Here is an 18,955-nt window from a genome sequence, read left to right as displayed (position 1 = left end):
ATTCATCAAGTATTGTCAAGGACCAGCAGTAAGTTTCAGAAACTTCCCTTTGTTATTCAACGGCTGCCTCACATCCAGAAGCTCAGACATGCCCTGCATTTACCAGAACATGTCCTCGTGGATGCCAGTAGAGAGACAAGCTAGAGATTAGACTCTTCTTGGTCAGTACACAGAGGTGCGATTGTGCTTTCGACGGTTACGATAAGCTTCCCGAAGTCCGGTAGGTGGCAGTGCAGTGTTCTCAGGTAGGGAGGGCAGGTTGTGGAGGAGTGGGGGGGGCGTGTGTTCCTCTTGCACAAGCGCTCCCATGTTGCTTAAACCTGACGTGGATCGCAGCCGAGCGCTTAGAGCGACAGCAGCGTGTGTGCGCGCGAGAGTGTGTGCGTGTGTGTGACGGGGACAGAGTTGCGGCAGAGCAGATCAGAAAGTGCCTGTAGCTATTCTTTGGCCGGCTCGCGCAGTCCTCTTCGGACCGCCAGAGTCGCACGAGACTGGCGACACGCTAAGAAGCCAGTCGGCTGGCCGCGTGTGACCCGAGAATCCCTCACTGATGACCAGACTAGGGCTGCTCTGGCACGAAAGGTGGAACTAAACTACATGAATTGATTTGAGAGCGATGAACTGGCAGCATGGCCAAGTGGTTCAAGGAGCACCTAGGATTCAAAACTACCAAAACACCACCACCGGCTCCTCCGAAACCGGACTACAGACACTGTCACACCGGTGTGCCCGGTGCGCCTGGCTTCCAACAAACAAGCTCCGGGACCACCTTTCCGAGTCCCGCTCAGCCGGACATCCTCGCTGCCTACAAACTACAAAAGGACCTGGATTTCGAGGATCCGTACACTCCAGGTGGAAATATCTCATTCCCCCCAAGCTTGAACACTGTGGGGTCACCGGATATCAAGTATGTGTCACCAAAGCACCGACTTATCAAGGTGGAAACAATCGAAAAGAGCAGCCCAGCTCCCGGCGGGGGTGTCACGGTCACCCAAGCTGTCCCTGTAGGGAGCGTTAAATCTCCTACTTCACCTCCCTCGGACCTCGACAACAAGGAGAAGGTGGGTAAAGTTTGGTCCTTTCAGCCTGCCCCCAAGTCGCATACAGAGCAACAACTTTCTGCCTTCCACTAATATTTGTATGTGAACAAATCGTTTCCCTCAAAACCAAATTAGAGTTATTTCGTTTAAAACTTTACTCAAGGGAAAACGTGTGTCGTGAACATGGCACTTTACTGCTGTGAGAAATTAATCGTCACAACCGGCAGAACTTGTTATCACAATCGCACAACGGCTTTCCACCAGAATTGCGACATCAGCCCCCGTAAAATGTCTAAGCTACAACACAGAGACTGTATCCCGTATGATAAATAGCTCAGTTTGTCAGGTGATATGCCCGGTTTTCATTTTAATGCAAAAATGATCTTTCGCTCACCTTTTGAGCCTTCACGTGCAGACACACTGCTGTCAGCCCATCTGTAGCTTCTTCTCGAGCAACAGTGTGATCTCGACTAGACACAGTGGCTTTAATTTAACTTTAATCTAATCTTGTTTAGCTAGACACACCAATTTAGCGAATGTTCATTGCAGTAAAGCCTGCTGTCTTAGAGGGAAATTACTTGTGATGAGTTTATGGATATATTATGCTCTAATTTGATCCTCTCCTGGCACTGCCAGCACATACTTCGCACCTTTTGCTTTTTTAACTGGCTCAGAGTGAATGTGGAGACTGACAGCCAGACAACAGGCTGTGTCTTGGAGCATGCTGTCATGCCAGGCTTCTCAGGAATGCATGCACTGGGTTCATTTGGAGAAAGCTGAGATGTTTGGTATTAGTGGGCGTAAGGACATGTAGTTTTATGAGATCGATCCAGCTTAAGAATATTTTCAGTCTCTGCATACCTTGTTAACTGAAGCCTGTGCTCTCAACTCAGAGCACGCCTCAGTCACCTCTCTTATAACATTCTTGTGGTCCTCTTGGCTTCACCTGCATGTTACTTCCTCCAGCACCTTTCACACTTGTCTTGTGACATTTGGGATGTTCAGCACTTTCATTTATACTCCAGTGTGTCTGCAGCCTGCCACAAGAGTGTTGAGCAAAGGAAGTCCAGGTTTAATGACGCGCAAGAAGATTGTTACCATCCCCTGAATTTCCCATACACCCTCAACACAAAAAAACAGGAACCAAGTGAAACTCATAAAATGATATTCTGTTTCAGTGTTTGTTTTCCCACACTGTCAGCCCGTTTTCTTTTTTTCCTGTTTTTTATCAGACCTCATTAACTTGGTATGCAGGTTTGAGAATCAGGCAGCTATGTGTTATCAGAAGAAAAAGCAGGAAACGAAAATGCAGTTTTAACCGAGGCACTGCAGCTGTTCTAGCTGATTAAAGAAATTACAGTTGTCTCTTGTTAATTGAAGCTTATTTAGATCTCCCTAATTTAGAATTACACTTGCATCTGCGCTTCACCTCTCTCCCCATATGTGCACATATGGCTTTAATGTACAGACAATTGATGGCATAGTATGGGCTAAATACCTCACGCCGAGAAGCATGTTTGGTGTTATATATGAGCTAAATCAGTCCTGACAGCTGGTGAGCTTAAGCAGTATGTCAAGAGAAGGTTTTTAAGGCTTTCTTGTCAGGTGATGAAGTTTCAATAAAAATGTGCAGTAACGGAGAGAGGAGTGAGATGAAGTAGCAAAAATAGCCGCCAAAAAATATTACACTGTTTCACAAATCTTTCCCCCACAAAAAAACACGGGCATGGGTATGTCCCATATGTTTACTTCTCTAAATGATGGATGAGAAATTTGGAGAAAAGCCCTTGAAATGCCGTAAGCTACGCTCCTTAACTTCCTGAAAGAGCATTGTGAGGCTTTTGTGAGGATTACATTTTGTGTGGAAGCTGAGGATTTCTTTTCCGGCTGTTGCCGGCCATGGTAATTGTTTGTAAATCCTTGTTAAAGGGATTCTCCTGGTGTGGATTTTAAAAATGCTGTTAATGAAGTTGTGTGTTCCATCAATCTCTGCAGTGAGCCTAATGTTAAGAGGTTAAAGGTAGGTGGTCGTCTTTGTGAGTTCTTCGTGTTTAACAGTTTCATTGCTACTTTTCTTTAGGCACTGCATAATAATAAAAAGAAGTGTGTTTCCACCTTGTAGCACATATCCAAGCGTAGATGCCCAGTCATAGTGATAGTTATTTTTCTAGCTGCAGACTAAATGCTGACTGCTAGGAGACTCTGTAAAAAGCACACTAGTGTCTTAACAGCACTGCTCAGTTACATTGATGTTTTAATTACTTGACTCATGAATTCTAATTATATCACTGCTTGCCTAATGCCTGAAATGCCAATAGCAGAGTGGAGTGAATTTTCTGAAGTGAGAACACTGTATCTGTTCTTACAATTTCAAAGTGTCCCATTTCATCTCATAAAATTTCAAATAACCTTTTTGCGCTCACTTTGATTTGCACTTTTAATATGGAGTTTTATGCAGACTATGGCGTTTAACTCATAGATTTATATTTTCAAAGTATTGTGATGCATTTTGTTTTTAATGATGCCAAGCCCTTCATGGTACAGTGAGCTGAGAGAGATGATCAATTATCATCCTGCCTTGGAGATAATTAAAGGCCTCATCTCCCAGCTCATCGCTCTGCTCAGCACTAACTTAACTTCTCTCAAGGACACCCAAAAGTGGTGATGAGCTCCATTTGAAAATGTGTAAACAAAAGCAATAACGGAGAGCTGACAGGGTGCTCCATCCGGGTGGAGTGGTGCCTGTCATCATCGGTATCTGTCAATGCACCTGGGAAGCGGCTGTTCCATCTAACTTTGGCTCTTTTCACTGCCCGTAGTCCCTTTGATTCAGTGATCCCACAAGCCAGCTTGTATTTCTGTCTATAGAAATGAGTATTTGGATCAGGCTTGCAGACAGTTGTTGTGCAGCCTGCAGAGGCATCTGGATAGACAGATATCCTCTATGCTTATTTTCCTTCTGTGCACCTTTTTTATAAGACCTCACTCTGAATTTCAATAGATTTTGCTGGAGGAGAAAAAACAGTGTTATACCCTCCCAAGATCGGTAGTGTTTTTCGCATTCTTGGAGGATATAAGAACGTACTATGTGCTGCTAGTGTCTTCCATTACCAACAGATAGTATGAGTAAACGAGTCTGATACACAAAGATTCCTACATTTACTAGGGTTAAAATCCAATCTTATCAGCCATATGCATTAAAAATGATCAGCTCGGGAAAAGTTAATGTGCTATTTCCTATTTTTTTAACTTTACCATGGCATTCACGTATAGCTGTTGTCTTGGGGTAAACTTTAGGGATTGTATTACTTTAAAAAGGTCGGGAATGCAAAAATATCAAACTTGGTACGAGTTCATATACTTCTACCGACACATTTCCTTGTCTTTTGCATTAGTCAGACGGTCTGGACTGCATGCACATTACACTGCCGGTAGTGCATGTTTAATCTCCGCTCAGCTTCATTTCCCCACACCCTGAATATTTCCGCTTGGCCTTTCACCCTGGCACTCCAGACATCAGTGGAGTTGTATAAATGCATCCCACTGGCCTTTCACGGTCTCATCTCTGCCAGTGATAGGAGAAATGTCAAGCACAAACATCAATATCACCTGGGTCTGCGAGAGTGCTTTTCTTCAGGGAGCCAGAAAATGGATGAAAACATGAGAGCCCATCATGTTTTGTTATAGCTCACCTTTTACTTGCAGTTCTCTGGCTTTTTGTATCAGACGGAGGCTGGCGAGGTTGATAGCAGGCCTGACTGCTTGTCGGAGCAGTGCGGTTTGGCAGCTGTTTCTCTAGTCTTTCACAAACCTATTTGTGTTCACTCAGTTGGAAGAATATATCTTAAAGTCATGTCTTTTGTATGTTGAATTGTTGAATAAATGTAGTATAATGGAATTATTGTATAGCAGCACTAAAAAGGGATATGTGGTGTTTTGTTGTTGTTGTTTTTTGTTTTTTTTTAAGTATTTTTCCACTGCTGTGACAGTTTTATGCCCAAGTTGAAATAATCAACAGATTGGTGTGAAAGCTGTGTCGTGCTGTCTTGTATTTTGCAGCTGCTGTTTCTCATAATCATGCTCGGTAGTTGCGGGCACATTGTGACTCACTATTTTGATAAATTGTGTTAAACTGTGTCACATAATTAAGTTTGGGTGTTGTTATGGCTTTTCTGAATCATAGCAGTGAGGACTAGACAGTGATGTTACTGGTGAGATATGCCAAGCTTTATTGTAAGAGTGTTTTTTGGCCAAATTTCCACTTTGGCCCATGTGTCCACTAAAGGGCTCAGGAATGCCTTGAATTTCCTGAGTTATGCTAAGCATCTACAGCATTTTTTTTTTTTTTTATATCATACCGTCCAATAATAAGTTTTATTTGCCCTCTGTCACAGATGTAGCCTTTCATTCCAAGCATTTTTATACTCATCGTTTCTATGCTTTATTGTTGTTGATAACAGAGCTTTACAATGCATTCCTGACCTGAACAAGAATCTTAGAAGGGCTCTGTGAACGGAAGGAAGGATCACCGAGTTTAACAACTCAAATGTTTAAGCTCCACCTCTTCTGAAACAGTATGAGGTCATCTTGTTGTGGAAGATGTGAGCCATCATGTAATAGTTACTCTTTTAAAGCATGGAAAGGTTTTGCTTTTTGTCAAGATATCATTTTGGTGGAAACACAAATCCCATTTCATTTACATCATGACACTGTAATCTAACATCATTGAGTGTAATAACTAACCATGGCTAAGGTGGGGTTTTTTTGCTTTTTTTCCCCAGCCATCCCACCACATGTGCATAAAAGTTGTAGGTCTTGGGAATAATGGCCCTTAGCCATTGTTTGCTCATTTTCTTTTCTCTCCAACAGGGAACCTTCCTCCCACTTTAAAGAGTCCCGATGGAGTCTGTTGTGTTTGTTGCTCGATTTGCTTTTTCCAGCTTTGCGCCGAAACATCAGTCGTATAGTTCCACCAGGTCACAATTAGCCTGCAGACTAGTGCTGCAGCTCTGGCGGCTGGGGAGTTGTAGACACATGGCTCTGTTTTGTTTAATGACAGTGTGTGTAGCTGAGTGTACAAGCAGGCAGCCCTGGTCTGCAGGCAGATCGTCACACACAGATTAAAAGGAAACAAATGAGTTTGCATGCCATCTGAGACACAAAGAGAGAATTTGCATAAAGCAGTGGCTTTTTGCAGTATTTTTGCAAGCTTACTCTAACTCTGATTTAAAAGCTATGCAAACTTCATCTGTAACCAAATAGTTATTTTTTTGCCTTGCTGTAGAGGTCCTAGAGATGGACTGATTTGCTTTTTTTCTTTTCTTTTTTTTCCTAATCTGGTGCATGCAAGTGGCTGCTGTTGTTTTTGTGTCACACTGCAGGAGGCAGCCAGACTTCCGTCTTGCAAACAGAGCTGCCCTGTGATCTAAGTGCCCACCAGGAAGCCGAACACTTCCATTTCTTCTGAGCGGGATTCCAGACTTTTCATTTCATGCATTCTTTGAATGAGAAAAGATTTGAGTAAAAAAATAGAACTGCTGTAATGCTACTCCATCATTTATGTAGACAAGCTAGCATTTTACTCCTTTTGTTTCTTAAAGTTAGTTTCTGTTTATTTTATCAGCTGTTTTGGTGATAAGATTAAAGGAATAGAATTAAACCACTGTCTGAAGTTGTATGGTAGAAAATGCAGAATGGCTTGGTTGCTCCAGGATTAAGGAAGTGCTCCCTTCCTGACAGGAAGTGTTTACAACTTGGTGACATTCCCTTTTTAACTTGACAAGTTTGTGCTTGCCCCTCTTTTCTGGCTGCCTATTCTGCTTTTCCCTCTTTTAATAAAATGCTCCTGGTGGCTGTTTTTACTTGAGAATTCTGAAAGTTTCAAGTGGCAAAAGGCACATAACTTTGTGGAAACAGAGTAGTGACGCTGTTCCTCAACCATCCGAACATAGCCTTTCTTGCCGTTCGCTATGCTCCTTAGAGAGGTGGGAAGCCGCGTAGCAATAGCAGTGGTATGGAACTCCACCCTGCGCTAGCTCTATTGTCAGAGTGGGCAGTGTGTAGCAACCTTAGTACATCCTCACCAAGCAGAGGCAATCTGAGGCCACAGAGCTTCCAGTCTCAGTCAGCTCATCCTCACATAGCGTGAAAAAATTTCTAGCTTTGTTTAACGCCACACGCCAGCAGTGCGTTTTGTTTTCCTCCCTGCTCGGTGAATCACACTTTCATAATCAAAGCTTCTTTCCCTGTGGATCCCATCGTGTTATTACATGAAGCCCTATTCTCCTGTTTGTCACTTTCTGTCTTATAGAAGCTATCATTAAAATATGGCGTTGTTTGTACATTATGGTAAAACCATCAAATGGGAGCATATTGCATTTTTCACTGCAAATGGCAGCATACTTAAACATTCAGTGGGCAGACAACTTTTTCTTTCCATCCTAAATTATTCTTATATCTTAAAACTGAGCGTTTCCATAATGCCTTTAGTGTTGAGGACAAATTGTTTGTTCACACAAGCACGGGATTATCATATTTAATGAGAATTCCTACATTCCATCACAGTACCTGAATTATTCTTGACTCTTGTGCTGCACCACTTAGTGTATGTAGCAGAAACACTGCCAATAAATCTATCACACAGGGATGGGGACAGAGAAAGGAAATTGGATTTTGTCAAGCGTGTCGTCAAGTACTTAATCTTGAATATCTGTCACATATTAAAAGCAGCGTCCCCTCTACAGGGTGCAACCCGCAGGCTTCTCTCTCCCCCCCTCCCTTCCCCTCGCTGGAGTTTTTAAGTGGCTGTGTGGAGTGCGTTTCAATGAATGGGATCCTTGGGGATAGGTTGAGGTGTTTTCTGCTAACAAACTATGCATTTATCAGGAGATCAGGAAAGTTAGAGTAGGTAATTGCAGAAAAGTGGGGGTGCAGATTTAGCTCTTCATATATGTGAAATAATCCACGCTGGATACTATTTGTGGAATAGATCTGCAGGAAATGTTGTTTCCCAGGTGCAGCCTGTTTGAGCAATTCATATGAGAGACCATGTCATACAACATACTTGTATCTACTTACTTCATGACCTGTAAAATTGATTGTTTGGTGGCTTAAATGTCACATTGTAGCTTGTTTGGATGATTTCCGAATCTTAATTTAAACCCTTACTTTCCCCTTTTTCAGATGCCACCAAATTTTTGTCTTACACTGTCTTTCTTCTGACTTTTTGAGCTTCCCCCAGCAAGTCAATACAAAAAGCCATACATTTGTTTCAATAGCAAACAATGACTGGCTTAATAATTATTATAATCACTGAGAACAAGCTTTTGTTTAAAGTTAATTTTGTGAGCACTCTACATAAAATTAGGAAAAGGCACAAGACAGCTTTAATTGGAGCGATTGTTTAAATTGCCCTATTATTGTGGTCGAGGTTGCAGTGTTCTGTGTTAAGTACAACCAAAATGCAGTGTAAAGGGTGAGAATAAGCACTGGTATTGAGTAGAGGTTCTATAGCCTACTCTCATTTGCTTTTAAAGATGCTTTTGGGGAAGGTAATAATGTCTAAAAAGAACTCTGCACTACAAAGGCAGTACTTCAAAAATTACACTATGGGATTCTGTCAATCTCCCTTATTGAATTAGGATCTGTGAGAATCCTAATCCATTTGTAAATGGGATAAGGAAGGCAAATGATTTGATACTGATGATTGGCAGTTGTCTTGGTACAGAGGTCTACTCACAGGTGGTGATGTTAAAGTGTGAAATGTGTGCTTTTCTGGGTCACTAGCAGCTGATTAGTCTTGCTGAACATAGTTAAACCTTTAGTGTAAAGGCACACGCTATACAGATATACTTATTTAAAACCTACAAACACAAATGTGTCTGCACAGGTTGCACAAATACACATATTGAGATGGGTTTCAGCAAGGCCTTGATGACTCCCAAAATACACTAAGTGTTCGTTATCAGTCCACATTGCTCATGAGTATCAACTATCCAAGTTGATACTCATGAGCTCACAAAGAACTTCCAGAGCATCTACTCTGAGCTGAAAAAAGATAACGAGAAGGTAAAAATAACATCGTCTGTCATTTTCACTTGCTGTCGTTGTGGTTGACAGTTGTATTTCTTCCTCCGTCTTTATTTCACTGCACAGTTAATGGTGCTCTCACAGTGCCGGTGTGGGGACGATCCAGGTGTACTTGATATCTTTTACATCCCCTTCCTTTCTGACTCAACTGTTTTCTACATTGCCGGATTGTCTCTCCACTGAATTGTGACGCACGGTATCAGTTTTGCTGTTGCTGCATCTGGAAGCATTCCCATGCAAACCATGATTAACAACTGCCTAAATCACTTGTGCCAAAAGAACCAGCTTCACCCGAGCTGGCGTGCGAAAGCCGCTCCACATGGGCAAGAGTGCAGAGATCAGAACAACATTTTAATGTGGTCTAAATCTTAACAGGGGTGGGGTGTAATAAATAAGTCAGCACCCACAATGCAGATGTCTCTGAGGACGACACGTGCAAAACTGATGGCTGTGCATGGACTGCAGTATTTTTGAGTATGCTAATAGTAGCTGCTGGTGCATTAAATGGTGCTATGAAAAGAAAATGAAAGGGGCTTCTGTTTATTTTACAACACGACTCCTGATCAGGCTATAAATGCTCTGAAGAAGTGTGGGGGGTGCTTTTATCTTGTTTCCTTCGAAGTCTCCATTTTTTTTCTTGCCTTGCTGATTTACAAGGATGAGTAGCATGTTTACTGACACTGAATTGCTGCTCTCGACTGATTCTCCAATTAGATTAAAAGCAAATCAAATGAACACACCTTGAAATAAACAGAATTTTTGTTTATTTCCACTGAAGTGCTCTTCATTGCTGCATGGACTGCAGTAGCTTGTGACTGATTGCAAAGCAGCGCCTTTAGAGCAAATATATTAATTTGATTAGGTACCCCTGCAGACTCCTAAGCAGGCCTTTAAAGGACGTACATCGCTCTTCAAAGCTTCCAAAGAGGCAAAATGCTCTAACAGCAACCATGTTTCTTAGGAAACATTTCAATAAAGTTTCATTAATGTCAGGTCTGTATGGTAGGAACTGCACTCCTGCACCGTCTCTCCTTTAGAGGCAAAGCCAGTTTTCCATCTACCTAATCTATTTGGGAGATGCAGAACCCAGCAAAGCTCAGCCTGCACAAGGGGCTTTCAATGAAATGTAACCAGATTTGTGCTTGCTTCTTAGAAACATAAAAGTATCTTATTGATGGTAACTGTGTTATGTCAACAGAGAGCCTGTGATCGCTTTTGCTTAAATAAATTGCCTTGAGGGAGTGTTTCTCACTGGTATGTTCTTTGGGGGGGAAATGTAGCCACGTTATCTTAGGATGACTGCACACACAGCATTCATCCTGTGTTTATAGACAACGATAAGGTGGGAGAGCTATCAGCAGAGGCATTTCAATGAGGTACAGCTTGCTGAGTTTGGATTTACATGAACATTTTTTTTCCACCCCACAGGAGAAAGCATACTTTATACAAGTCAGTCTCCAATAGTGTCTCCTCAGCTTTTGTCTTTTCTCCCCTCCCCTCCCCTCCTATATTCTTTAACTTGACTGTCCTTTAAATAGTGGCATGCTTTCCTTTTTTGTTACACCGAAGAACAAAAGAGCAACAAGAACAAAGAAGCCTTTTGAAATGCCTTAATGCAATTGACCCACTAAGCACCGACTTGTATTAGGTTATCAGTGGCTGAAATCCCTTGTGGCGTGAGACATAAATCACACACGTCAGTCCTCTTTCGTTTTTTTTCTTTCTCCCTTCTCCCTCTTTCTGCAGCCTGCTGACTTTTGTAGTAGTCATAGGGCTTTGAACCCTGACTAGCCTCTGATGCATTCAATTCTTCATGTATATATTACATTAATATCATCACTTTGCTTGCATTTATTTAACAGGAGTGGTGTTAATCCCAATTTTCCTCTTTTTTTTATGGTTAAAGTCTTTTTTTTTCTGTTTCCTGAAAAAATCATCCATTTGCTGATAGATTAGGGTTGTAAAATGCCAACAATGGAGATGTAGTCTATTGTGTAGCCCTTAAACCATTTGTGCTCAAATTTCATCTAATGCAGTTTGTGGATTTTAAATTTTTTCGTTTTGATTCTTTTGTTCTTGATTATCTGATGAGCCGACTAAACACATTATGCATTAAGACTGCTGGAGGATTGCAGCCTGCGTTTTCTCACTTCTAATGGAAGACCGGGGTAAAATCAAAGTGTAATCCTAGAAGCTCTAGCATCACGGACATTGAGCCAAAGTGGCAGGTGCCTATTATAGCCTCCCTCCATTGCTAATGTTCTCCCTCTGTTCCCACTGATTAGAAGTCTGCTCCTGAGAGCCGCAGTGCATTTCAAGAAGTCTGTTGCTATCTCTTTGGCCACGTCTTATACCTGCCAGAGCTCTGGCAGGTATAAGACATGGCCAGCCGAAATCTGAACTGTGGAATGAAAGTAATTGAGTGAGTTCTCTCTCTATGCTGCAGACCAGTAAAGGACCTAGATACCACAGGGACATGGCCTAAGCCCGTCAGGTGGCTTTGTGAGATTTATATAGACTTACATCACAGCTTAGCAAAGACCTGATATATGGAGGCACTGCAGTCTTGTGCTGAGGGGGGAATTTTACTTTCATGACAAGTGTGGCTTGGCTGCAGTCCTGACACACCCTGGCATGCCACAAGGCAGATGGTGTGTCCCCAGGCGACGCCACTGCTCTCTAGCACCCCTCTCCTCAAAGCCCCTTGTTCCTCCTACTGACAAGTAGTCATTAGTGCAGTGGGACAAGAAGAACACATTGGAACAATTTGGATATATTAACCACCTCCTCTGTCCTATCTTGAATTGGACTGCAGGGCTTGTGTGATGGCACCAAATAGACTTTATCTGACTGTGAATAGTTCAGAAATCCCCAAGTGCAAAACAATGACCTGTGTGGGATGAAATTCATAATGTTCTTACCAGATTGTGGCTGACAATAAAATGTGTACACATTACTGGTCTAAAGACCAAAATAATAATACTGTCCATGCAGTCTACAATTTTCCGTGAAGTATTTATCAAACAGCTTAGTGTCATTCTTTTTAATTAGGCTTTTTGCCTCATAACTCAAAATGAAACTTAACTGATGACCTCGATATATCAGTTCTTCTTAGTTTCATTTTATATTGGTGGGGAGACTGAAAACTAGTTGGTCTGATACTTAAGTTTGGTTTTGAATTTAAAAAAAAAAAAAAGATGAGTTAAATTTGGTACTAACTGAAATACAAACACAAGCAACATGCCGAAAAACCTTTTATTTCCCAGCTATGAGCCTCATTTATACACACACTTTACCATGTAAATCATTATGACAAGCACTTTTGAGCAGGAATGAGAGATCATGATTAATAGTACCGGTAATCACAGTTGTGGATGCATCCCTTTAATCCAACCAACAGATTTCTTGATTGTAGCTCCAAAACAGAATGTTTTAAATTATTTAAAGGGTTTTTGAAATACTGAAAGCTCCTGCAGATGAGCAGAGAAAAAGAATCCAAGACCCACTTATCACTGATTGCACATAGCTGTTTTATGTTTGTAGTTTAGGAAGGTAAAATGATGCTTACGTTTGAGTGAAGTGTTTTGCTTTCTCTGCCCTCCGGTGCTATGCTACTATCTTCATTAAGCAGCTAACATTTTCAAGCCTTGAACATTAAGCACTGGTAGACTGCAGCACTGATTAATATTAAATTCAAGCTTCTGGCAAAACAAAGGATGGCGTTTGAATCTCAAATGATGGCTTTGGTTTCTATCCATGATTGCATCCATCCCCTCTCTTTCAGAAGTTTTGTGCCCAGCCTTTATTTGTCCTACATTATGTCAACAGGAAAGGCAAAGTATGATGTCATGCATTTGGAGTGGTTCCACGCATTACTCGAGTGATTGCCATTATTTCCTGAAATTTGCTCAAACATCCTTTGGCCCATGATGAAGGTGCATTAAGTGGTAAGGTGATTGAGTTCAAGCAGGGAGCTCACACATCGCTAGGAGTAAACATACACTAATAGTATAGTTTTTGCTATGTGAACATGGGAGCTGTAGCTTGTACTCATACAATGCAGTTGTATTGTGTTAAAATGAAATTATCTGGAGGAAAGCAGTTAAGTAAATGAATGATACACCTTTTAAAGTGTTTGATCCCAAACCTTGAGTCACTCTGCTACGATAAGTAAACCACTTATTGGACTTGTTTGCCATTAAGGAGAATCCAGTTTTTATTAATGAGGGTTACTTATTCTTAGATTTTGGCTGTGTTTGCAGTTTCTGTGTCTGAAGTGGATTTGCCACACAATATGATTACCGATGGCTATGTTTCCAAGCAAGAAGGTGCAAGATGGTAATGATACTGGATCTGATGCATAATTTTAGGGTCTCTTGGGCTGCAAAGATGTCACTTATCAGATTGCCTGAATTTTAATCTGGCTTTGGTGTAAATATGTATATCTTTTGCAGCGCAAAAACAAACCAGGACAATGTTTGTATTGGATTTTTCCCGCTGCTTGAATTCACAGCAGCAAAACATTCAAGGAACCCATAATTATGTTGTGGCAGAAGAAAAGTCCTAGTTATTTTCCCCAAACAGATGGAGAGTGAATACTGAAGAAAGCAGATTTAACTCAGAGTAGCTGCTATGAACACATCCGCGGTGCTTTACTTTCTATGCTATTATAGCCTAATCCACATATAGTGAGGATGATCTGAGCAGGAATATACCTGCCAGCGTTTCCCTGTCACTAAGCGGCTTACAAATTATCCCTAGACAGTGAACTTACTTGCATTTAAGACTTGGAAACTTTTCAAGATGTCTTTTTCTTCTTCTTTTTTTTAATGTGTGACTGCATTAAATGATACTTAACCTTGATCGATGATGTTAAAATTCGTGCATTTCTGGCACTGAGTTTTAGGGTGTATCTGTGCATTTTCTTCCCTGAGGGTTGGCAGGTGTGCGTGTCTGTGTGTGTGTTTGTGGCACTCTCATGGGTGGCCTGCATGTGGAGTTGGCTTTCGGGGAGTATGCTTTCTCTGCGGCAAAGATGGACAGAGGTTTCTCTCAAAAGAACGCTGGCTCGGTGGAGGCACAGCATGGCGAGCGTGAGCCTCAGTCCACCTCCACTCTGCCCCTCCCGCTCCCATCCACCAGATGAGTGATGAGCTTGTTTATAATGAGACCAAATCCCTTCCTGTTACACATGACTCATTGGGTGTAGTGCCAGTCGTACATATTCACACACTCATTTAGGTGTTTTCTTGTTTGTGCACTGACCTTTAAAAAAAAGACCCTTTTACTAACATGTTTTCAGATTACGAAACACGCAATGCCCTTCTCTTCTCTTGTAACCACTGATTGGTAGGAGCAGACAGAGGCTCCAGAGAAAAAGTGCATTTTCTAGCCACTGGTCCAAATTACCTCAGTCACACACCCTTATTAGAGCCAGTGCTCAAGAGGACAGATGGTTCAAATGGGAGTTTATATCCTTTCAAATTCAAGGTCCATAGTTTTGAAGTGGCGTGCTCATAAATGAAGCAAACATTTCAAGGAAAGCAATATCCCCCCAAGGCACTGTACAAGTGGGCTAGCTTTGCTCCCTAAAGGTTTGAGCTGTATTTCTGGGTCTCAGGACATCCACCTAATTGCCATCCACTGCACAAAATGCTCAGCAAAAAAGCAAGACTGCAATTAGCCGTGGCTCACTGCCAGCTCGGCATAAATCTGCCAAATTGTTTCTCTTAAGAAAGTTGAGCAGTTGTGGTCTTCTTTCCTCTACTTTTGAAATGTAGGCCTGTCACAAGGCTATCATATAATTAGGCAGACCAGCAGTAGCAGAGAGTGTGCTGTAAGGCTAAAAGCCGAGGCATTGTGGCGGTGTGCTGGGGCATGCAGAGGTGGGGCATTATTTATGTATTTCACCCTTTATTCTCTGGCTTGCCTCAGTGGATATCACTTGGTACTGTCCGGGGCCAAAGTGGTGTCTGTCACAAAGCACCATACTCATGTTGAGTGTTCAGCCGAGCAGCAATGTGAATTCCCCAGTTGCTCTTTCACACTTTTTGTCTCCTTCAACCTAACCTTTTTTCTTTTCTTTTCGTTTTTTTTTTTTTTTCAATCTCCTACAGCTCATTATTCTTGAAGACTACGCGGACCCTTTTGATGCTGAACAGGCTGGCGGCACTCAGACCACCACAGAAAAAGTGACAACTGAGAATGATGGTTACATGGAGCCATACGAAGCCCAGAAGATGATGGCAGGTAGATCAACACGTTAAATCTTCTCTCTAGTCACCCTTTTGTGTGTCCGTGTGTGTCACATGACTATTTCTACCCCTCTTCACACCTCCAGTAATCACAAGTTAAGGACTTATTGTAGTGGAGTGGTCATTAATATGCAGTGTGATGAGGTTATATGAATTAATGAAGAGGCTCAGATGCCCTGATGCCATTTTACAAGACAGGTGCAGCAGAGCATAAATGACTAGTGTGTCACAAAAGATGTCAAACCATTTTCAAAAGCTGTGACTTTGCCCATAAAAAAAAAATCATGCAAGGATTTAAATGATGCAATGCATTTAGGAGAAGGAGATTTTATATGTATATATTTTTTTCTATTTTTTCATTGAACTGTGCAGACACAGAGACAACCACTTGCTCTGATTTCCAGGAAGGCATTTTTTTTTTTTTAATTCTCGACAACAATAGCTGTGTGCTAACACAAGAATTTAGTCTAACCACATTCCCCATATGGCTTCGTCACTGCACGTTCATCCTGTGGCTGAGCAAAGCAGTGACAAAGAGCAAGGAATATGCACAAGGAAGAAGAGAACTGAGGAAATATCTTTAAGCAAACAAAACAAGTGGCAGCTGTTTTCCTCTCTTTTACTGACTTTAGTATCCAAGATGAGGATGATGGAAAATATGAATGGCAGATCTGGAACTGTGAATTGACTAAAAGGTATTGTATATGATGGCCCCGATCCACAGACGTATGATCTATATACTGTTTCCTCTAACCAGCCCTTACGTTGCTCCATTTGCTACCACGGAGGCAGGACATGAATGTCTCTGTCCCTCCTCAACAATTTTCTTTTAATGGGCCTCCAGACAATCTCTTGTTTTTATCTGTCTTACTGGTTTGACCTCTGGCCGAGTCTTTGCCTCAGCAGAGTACAAAAACTCAGGATAAATCGCCTCTCTCGGAATGAGAAAGCCGTAAAAGGAAAAAAGAAATTTCAACAAGACTTGTGGTATCGCTAGAATCTTGAGCTTATTCCAAGTTCTTGGCTGCTTTATAAATTTAACTTGACACAACTCTGCATTTGGCTATATTGACAAACAGTTCTATTCTGGCAGTAGCTGTCTGTTTGATTCGATTAAGTTTTCAGTTTATTTTTCTGGTCGTTGCTATGTTTGAAACCTGAGGTGGTGTTATTTTCAGGCTTCCTGCTTTCATTTTTTATATGTATTGATTGCCATTTTTTGGTGGGGTGTTGTATAAAGAGAGCTTTGAAGAGATCTATATATACTTACGGTCTGTATTTTAATATTCAAAGAAGTCCTTGGGTTAGTATTTCCTCAATGGATGCCATCAGGGACGTGAAATAAGGTATTACATTTAACATGCTGGCCACATACAATGCTGTGCAAAAGTCTTGAGCATCCCCTTCGATCGTTTTTACTTTGATGCCCAGAAGCCAGATGTTCTTGTGATGCAGTAAAAGCATACCTGGATAGATAAAACACCCAATTAATCTGCCTTGGATTGGCCTCCCCAGAGTCAGGACTTCAACAGTATAGGATCATCTTGACACAGAATGGAACAAAAGCCAACCAACATCCAAAGAGAAAATACATTTGGACTGTCCTTTAAGAGATGTATTCATGAAGTCCACTTAAAGAAACTACAAGAAAGCTTGTCTAAGAAGGTTCAGGCTGAACAGCAAAGGTGATCGTAGCAAATATCAGAAATGTACAAACTCTGTTTTTGCCATATTTCCATGTATGTTTGCGGATGTTGCAGTAAATCACTGCACCTATTCCCCTGGCAAATATAAAGAAATTATGGGTGGCTCAAGACTTTTGCACAGAACCAAGTATAGAAGAAACACTGGGGATGAATGATCTTTTTAGTAAATGCTTTCCTCCATATTCACACAGCTACCAAATTCCAAATTCAAACTTGGAAGCTGCACACTGCAGCCCCACTGGTACAGTTGGGGGTTAAATGCCTCACCCAAGGGCGTCTCAGAGATATAATGAGGGTCAGGCTCTTTCACTTTCTCCCACTGTGCAAGGCCGGATGCACGCACCAATGCATCAACATACTGGCTATGCTATAGAGTAATTGCGGCATCTTTCGTTCTGACAGCATCTTAGTCAGGCAGAGCTGCACACTCAGAATTTCGTCAGCTAACAGGAGGAGGAGGAACTATTGCACAGACTGCTGCACTGTAGCAAAAGAGGTCCTTTTGGCCCTAATTCTGTCTAATTATGTCACTATTGCCGTTTCTCTGACTTTTAACAACGGCACTGTTAGGAATAAAAGTTCTCTTTAGCTTTCAGACTGTTGTTTCTGTAGCTTTAAGAGCCTTGCTTCTCAGCTCTTGGTTTCACAGATGGGTGCAGATGGACACCAAACCCTAAACATGCCAACACAACACAAACTTTTCTATTTATGGCTGTCAAAGCAAGTTTTAATTATTTAATTACTGCTCGCCAAATTTATACAGTCTATAAAATGGTCTATCTACCTTCTCATAAAATGGACCGTAACCGTCTCAACTTGCAAACTCAAAGTTGTATGTAAAATAGTCTCTTATGAAAACATCTTTCCAATTAATTTTAAAAAGTAGAATGAAAATGACTCATCCGCTGACTGTTTCTTTATAGAAACGGTTTCATCATCTTCTAGCTTTTTATGTTTCTACACATGATTTAATTTAGAGCTGCTCTCACCTCATTCAGCAGACACACACACGTTGGTTCAGTGGAAATATGAGCGTTTAATACATTTTCTGATCAGTGACAGCAATTATAGTCTAGTCTCTTTAGATAACCTCATTTGAACTGCACAGTTCCTTGTTTTGTGACACAAAAGCCATGTCATAAACACCGGGAACCACAGACTCAGGTATACAATTCCAAGAGTTTGATGACATCTTTAGAGTTTGATCGTTACTTGTGGTTTTGCACAGCTTTGAGTAGAAATTTGGTCGTGATCAGCCAAAAGGCAGCTGTATAAACAACAGTATGACTAAGCGGCAGTTACTTCAAAGACTGGGAAATGCCAGCAATTTGAAATATAAGGATAAGAAGAAGAACATTTGAGCATTGCTGTTATTTTTAAATTGCCCCCTAGAGGTGTATTCTGGTCACCTACATGTGTATGTCTGTGATCACTGTGAGCTCAAATTTGAACACAATTTCTGTGTTAAACTGACCCAGATTTCACTGGTGACAAGTGCTTGGTTTCCAGTTAGGATCTAAAAATGAAACGGCAGAATTCGGTGGAAAAGTCTGTAGTATCCAAACTCAGAAGAAGCACACTGATCTTCAGTGTCAACAAGACTTTGTGCACCATGAGTTCATTTCGAGGGTCAAGTTTAGAATCGGTTCAACTTTAACATCCTAAGGCAACTGAGGATGAGCATGACTCGAACTGTGGTGCGTCTTGTTGTTGTGCGCCTACACACAGTGTACTAAAAAGCCTCCACTGTGTCAAAATGGCAACTCTGGAAGCAGTGACTGCCACGAAGATGAGTCCAGTCTGTTTTACATCTGCACCCTGATGATCATAATCGTAATAATGAAAGAAAGTCTCTCCTTACACTCTA

The 18,955-nt window shown here is 41.5% G+C and overlaps 1 protein-coding gene across 2 annotated transcripts in view; it reads left to right on the top strand.

Annotated features, from left to right (window-relative positions):
* Positions 1 to 233: 233 nt before the first annotated feature.
* Positions 234 to 18,955, top strand: part of zgc:158464 (uncharacterized protein LOC791139 homolog) — a 93,288-nt gene continuing 74,566 nt past the window's right edge. Inside the window, exons 1-2 of one of the 2 annotated variants that reach the window (XM_031746502.2) lie at positions 234 to 1,061; positions 15,245 to 15,377. In XM_031746502.2, coding sequence (XP_031602362.1) covers positions 630 to 1,061; positions 15,245 to 15,377 — 565 coding nt within the window. In that variant the 5' untranslated portion in view covers positions 234 to 629. The remainder of the gene's footprint in view (positions 1,062 to 15,244; positions 15,378 to 18,955) is intronic. The other variant, XM_031746503.2, reaches the window with a different exon arrangement.

Source organism: Oreochromis aureus, linkage group 1 (assembly GCF_013358895.1).
Source record: "Oreochromis aureus strain Israel breed Guangdong linkage group 1, ZZ_aureus, whole genome shotgun sequence".
NCBI lineage: Eukaryota > Metazoa > Chordata > Actinopteri > Cichliformes > Cichlidae > Oreochromis > Oreochromis aureus.
Note: the sequence above shows the minus strand (reverse complement) of the source record. Positions and strands in the feature narration are given on the sequence as shown.